The sequence below is a fragment of the Colletotrichum graminicola genome, assembly GCF_000149035.1.
Source record: "Colletotrichum graminicola M1.001 genomic scaffold supercont1.113, whole genome shotgun sequence".
In the NCBI taxonomy this organism is placed as follows: domain Eukaryota; kingdom Fungi; phylum Ascomycota; class Sordariomycetes; order Glomerellales; family Glomerellaceae; genus Colletotrichum; species Colletotrichum graminicola.
In genome coordinates this window covers 26006-31728 of record NW_007361117.1, presented here as the reverse complement: position 1 = coordinate 31728, position 5723 = coordinate 26006, and the positions used below count along the sequence as shown (strand labels likewise).

At 36.6% G+C, this 5723-nt stretch overlaps 2 protein-coding genes across 2 annotated transcripts; both read left to right on the top strand.

Moving 5' to 3' along the window:
- Window positions 1-3066: 3066 nt before the first annotated feature.
- GLRG_11745 (NPP1 domain-containing protein) lies at window positions 3067-3860 on the top strand (the record flags this gene model as incomplete). The annotated part of the gene is made up of 2 exons (XM_008102429.1): window positions 3067-3085; window positions 3187-3860. The coding sequence occupies 2 exons, from the start codon at window positions 3067-3069 to the stop codon at window positions 3858-3860; spliced, it is 693 nt and encodes a 230-aa protein (XP_008100620.1).
- Window positions 3861-4940: 1080 nt separating this feature from the next.
- On the top strand, window positions 4941-5510 carry GLRG_11744 (uncharacterized protein; the record flags this gene model as incomplete). Its single annotated transcript, XM_008102428.1, has 1 exon — window positions 4941-5510. A coding segment is annotated over one exon (570 nt), but the record flags the coding sequence as incomplete, so codon positions are not given.
- Between the last annotated feature and the right edge of the window lie 213 nt (window positions 5511-5723).

Below are 5723 nucleotides of genomic sequence, written 5' to 3'. Positions count from 1 at the left end.
ATAAAAGTCTAGTGCTAAGTAATTACCTAGTGCTATATTTATAATTAATTTATAAGGCTAGTAGTATATCTACTGCCTTATTTTACTAAGACTATATAAATTATAGTCTAATATTATTATAGCGTTAACTTAGGTTAAACGTACTCTATATATAGCGTTTATAATCCTTTATAAAGCCCTAGCACCTAGGTAGCTAAGACGCTTATACTATATTATTATATTACTATAAAGTAGTTATTACTACGTTAACGTTATATATTTATTTCTTAATTATAGGATTAGTAGTAAGTTATTAGTAGAGTATATAGTAGAAGCGCCTTTACTTTCTTAGCTATAGCTACGTTACTTATAATATTTAAGTACTTATTTATTATATTACTTTTCTATATAGCCTATAAGGCTATAGTTAGTACGCCTTAGGTCATTATTACCTAGGCTTATATCTTACTATATACCTTACTAGTATACCCTTATAAAAGAAATAAGTAATATAGTAAATATACTATAATATATTACGTTATATATATAGAGCTTTATTTATAAGCTATTAGCGCCTTTTAAAGTAATCTCTATAGTACTATATCCTGTAATTATAACTTAGGGAGTACTAGCCTAAATATAGTTACTAATTAAGGCTACTACTAATATAATAAACTATAATATATAGTTAAATATATAGTTAGTAGTGCCTAAATTAAGTAAGGCTAAATTACCTAGCTTATAGCCTTATAAAGTAGTATAAAAAGCTACCTTTATATAGTATTTACTATATAGTTAATATAACTTAGCCTTAATTTTTTACACTTACTTAGTAAAGTTAGGATTACTTATAATATACGTATTAATCTATTACTAACGTTATATATTTATATACTAATTATTAGGTCTTTATAATTTATTTATAAAGTAATAAAGATATAATAGATAAGTACTAAAGTATATAAGGCACTTTACTTTTTTACTTATACTTTATTAATAGTAATACCTCTTATTAGTGACTTTATTTTCCTTTACTATAGCTTTACTATATAGGTTATTATTACTATTACTTCTAGTTAGGCTAAATACGCTACAGCCTACTTAGCTATAATATAGTAAGTTATTAGTAAGGGCTTTAACCCTATCTAGTGCTATTTTAAATAGAGACTACTATTTAAGATTATTCTAATTACTTATTATTTTACTAGTTACTATATATAAATCTAGCTAGGCGCTTACTGCACTACTTTATAGTGTAGTAATAAGATTATTAAACTAAATTACTAGCTGTTAATAGTTAGGTAAATTAACTTATACTAACTTACTATAGGCTACGTTCTATTTATTAAGCTATATAGTAAGACTTTTCTTAGTAGTTAAGGCCTTTTACTAAGCCTTTACTAACACTTTACTATACTTATTATAGGTATACCTTATATATTCTTTCTTAGTTATTCCTACTACTATACTTAGCTTATTAAGCTATTTAGCTAGTAATTTAGTAAACTTATAATATATTTCTTAAAGATTAGTAGATATAGTAGATTTAACTACGTTAGCTATGTCTTTAACGTCCTTTTAGTAAGTAGTATACTTATATACTTCTTTATAATAGTAGCTTATCTAGCTATTTAAGTATATAAGATTATATAGGTTAAGATTATCTAGCGTTACTACATGTTTAGATTTATACGTAAGCCTATTAGGTATAGTTATAATAGCCTTACTTCTTACTATATATAGCTATATAGTTACTTACTAGGATATCCTAGTAATTACTATAGCTATAGTAACTTCTTAGTAAGCAGTAAGCTCCTCCTTAGATAACGCGTGTAGATATTATATAATAAGTAGCTTTATTAGTTTCTTTAGATATATCTTAAGGATTAATTAGTCTATAGCTATAACTTTTAGGTTAATATATTCCTAGAGATTATAGCGCTTTATCTTTACTTAGATAGTATTAAGCTATATAAACTAATTACTATATAATTATAAAATAGTTACCTTATTATTATTATTCTTAGCACTTATTATAATAATATTATTTAGTAAATAGGTATATTAGTTATTACAGACGTACGTATTAGACTATTAATTATTAAATAGTAAGGATTATAATAGTTAATTAATTAATTATATAATAATAATCTTACAGAACCTATAGAACTACTAAAACTCCCCTATTTCTAGGTAGGGAAATCCTAGACTAATCCTGGTTATTTGATTAGTGGATTAACCCCTCAAAGTGGGGCCAATTCACCGCCCATTCCCCGACAATTCGCCGCAGGGCAACCGTGCATTCGCCAGGTAATTCACGTGTAATTCCGCCACATTTGACAATATCTAACTAATATCCTATATATAACTTATATATACTAGAACATAACTTATGCCCTACTAGCTAGCTAATACCCCCCCCTTAACTTAAGCCCCTTGTAGAGGCACTGTACTGCGTAAAGTTATATAACAAATAGTGTATATATAACCCTTACACCCCCCCCTAAAGTTTGCTCCACTTTCTAGATACCCCCCCCCCGAAGCTGGAATACCCCCCCCCCCCCGAACTGTGCACCCAGGTTTCGTCGCTTGAATTTCAATCCTAAAAATACAATCGGCAATCTCCTTATCAGGTTTTTTTTAAAACTCCAGGAGCCCTGGTCTAGCCGACTGAGCGTCTATGCATAAATATTTCTTTAATTAACGGCACTAGTAATGTCTAATGCAAGTCAATGAGGATAAATTGAAATGTTTAGCCATTGAATCGCTGCACGTGATTTTGTTCTTTGCGTTCTTTGACTTGTGGAAAAAGTCGCCATCCTATCTTTCTTTGCAGTTATTGTCTACTCTTTAGCAGTCATGTCAAACGGTTTTGGTCTCTTGCTGACCTGTCTTGCCCTGTCCCACGGCGTTGCATCATTAGTCCTACCACGCGCTGGCGACAATGCTAACGGGCATGAATAGATTAACTCTGACGTTGTTGTTGCTTTTACATAAGCGCGGCTGATGGCCTAGGAGGTGATCTTAAGCTTTGGCTTAATTTATATCCTTGGGTTTCTGGCGGCAGTGATCCTTACCTAGCTGTAGATGGTGAGGGAAGGCTCGGGTAAGTACAAATCTGCGGATTCCGCCTCAACAATGAGATTCCAGAGACAATGCGTTTATGGTGGCTATTTCCCAACTGATCTCTTGTGAAAATCTGCAGAGCTGGCCTGCAGCCAACTGGCGGTGGTAGAAGTGGTTGTGGAGATGGTGGTAACGGCCAGGTCTACGCCCGCCGCGGAGTGAGCAATGATCGCAATGGCATCATGTATAGTCACTGCACTCCCAAGGTTCGCTGGGCCGAAGGGAACAGTAATAGTCACCGTCATTACTGGGCCGGCGTGGTTGTCTGGGTCAACCGATGGGGTTGCGAGGAGGATGATATCACACCCATCTGGCCAGTCGGTGTCTCCTACACGATGTATCACTTGAGTTGGGGTGCCTCATCTACAGCTGATGGCAAGTTCTCCTTCAGAGCAGCAGACGTCGGCCTCGATATGCCAACGCACGCCAAAATGCAGATTAACGACAACGCCATCTCGCCCTTGCAAAATGCTGACAGCGAGAACATTTTCGAGCGCGCGCTAGTCCGTTGGGAATCTCTACCAATTCTGGCAAAGGGCGCGCTCACCAACGTCCGGTATGAGAAGACCCAGGTCCCTTTCAAAGACGCCAACGTCCAGGCCCAACTGGATGTCGCATACCAGGAAACATTCTTTGCAGGGTTAGCACTATTGAAGTGCGACCCGACAACGGAACCGAAAAAGAATGACACTCCTGATGAATATCCTGATGCTGACACCACCTACGCACCTAAGTCAAACTTAACAGGTAAATAAACATTTTGCGGTCCAGAGAAACTTGATTCTATTCCTATGGACCACAAGTGGCAGACCGGAGTTGCTGAGTAAATAAACAACTAGGGTTCGAGGTGGGTGGGCTTGGTAAAGCAGATGCAGGTTCACGATGCACCGAATTCAAAGTGATACATGTGTACTAAAGCTATAATTAACAGAATATATAATGGTTTGAATCAATGAAACTTCTTAAAGAGATTTGGATGGAACATATACATGCGTGGGCTAATCTTGAAAAGGTTATACGCAGGTGTGGAGATCGAGAATAGAGTGCATCAGAAGGGTTAAGGTCTTGCGCAGTAGAAATCCATTTGCTTTCTAGTTTTATATAGGTAGCTACGCCTAAGATTTAGGTCTCCTCATCCTTGTAGAGCACGGAGCTACTGATGCTAGGCAATTTTATTTTAGTATATTCTAAAAAAAGAAGACAACGAGGAAGTAAAGAAACCCCTTTCGGTATCCAGTTTAATAAGATCATTAGAAAAGGCTTATTTTAATATATTAGTTTAATGTTAGATTAGTCCTAATCAAATATCTATATGTAGTGGAGTAACATAGAAAATCAATTAATTCAAACTGTTATGCCTTAGATACACACTATAGTAGCAGGCCAAAGTTAGTAACCCCTGTTACGTAACTAATGTTTAACTCCCTACTACAGGACTTCACTTTGCTGAATATTCACCCTCTATCATGATACCAGCTGTGGGGGGTAACATTGTAGGGGGGATTAACTTGGCCCTGCCACCCTGTACATATTTTGCTAGCAGTACTGAAAAACTATTAAGTTATTATTTGAAAAACAAACTTTTAATTTAACTTGGTCCTATGACAATTAGAACCTAGTATAAGTCAATTGGGACTTGAAATCTAGCGCAATATATGACCTGCATCAGGTGGTGATGCTTTAAACAATCAATCTGACTGAGTGATACTTCGTTAGAAGCCCAAGTCATACCCTATACTTAAAGCCACATTCCGTCCAACCTCAACTGCATCTCTTACTATACGAAGTGTAGTACTCAGACTTAATTCCCTTCCTTCCCCGCCACCGCAATTCCTCGCGTCTCCCCTTCAATTATGCGGTCGCAATTACTGACAGTTTGCGTTTTGGCTACAAGCTTTGCTTCCGGAATACCTATCGAGCCACGTTGGGGGGCTCGCGCCACCGTCGGATATAGGACTGTTCACCCAGAACAAGCCAGAATCTATAACAGCAACGGGAAACTCTCATACGATCCGACCCATACAGTGGTAGCCCAGATTGGCCTAGGTGTCTACACCACACCTGGTCCAGGACAATGGCCTGGTGAACCTGGTGATTGGTATTGCCATATCACGGCGCAGAAGTCCACTCTGGATAGTTTGAATAAAGTATGGGTGCCAAGAAGATTTTGGAACAACCTCCACAGGATTGATGATTGGATCGACGAGTTGGGCTTCAATCCCGCACTGACATTACGCCTGTCACCTATCGAGGACAGAGAAGACATCTTGCAGCTTCTGATCCCACCGACCTTACTTTCCGGACACAAAATGGACTTCAAGGTTCATTGTGCTGCAGACTATCACAGCTTGCCCTATGAACCTGTTAATTACTCACAGTGGAAGAAAGTCTATGGTAATCCATAAATGTGTTGTAAATAGATTTAACTAAGAAATTAAAACTTAGTAATATCTACAAGATTATATACAATGGTACCAGGCCGTAACGTCTAACCCCCTAGAGTAGAACTTTACTTTTAGTAAAGATTCCCCCTCTATTATGATGTTGGTTATAGGGGGTAGCATCATAGGCGTATTTTACTTACCCCTATTACTATATAGATCTAAAGCTTCTCTTAT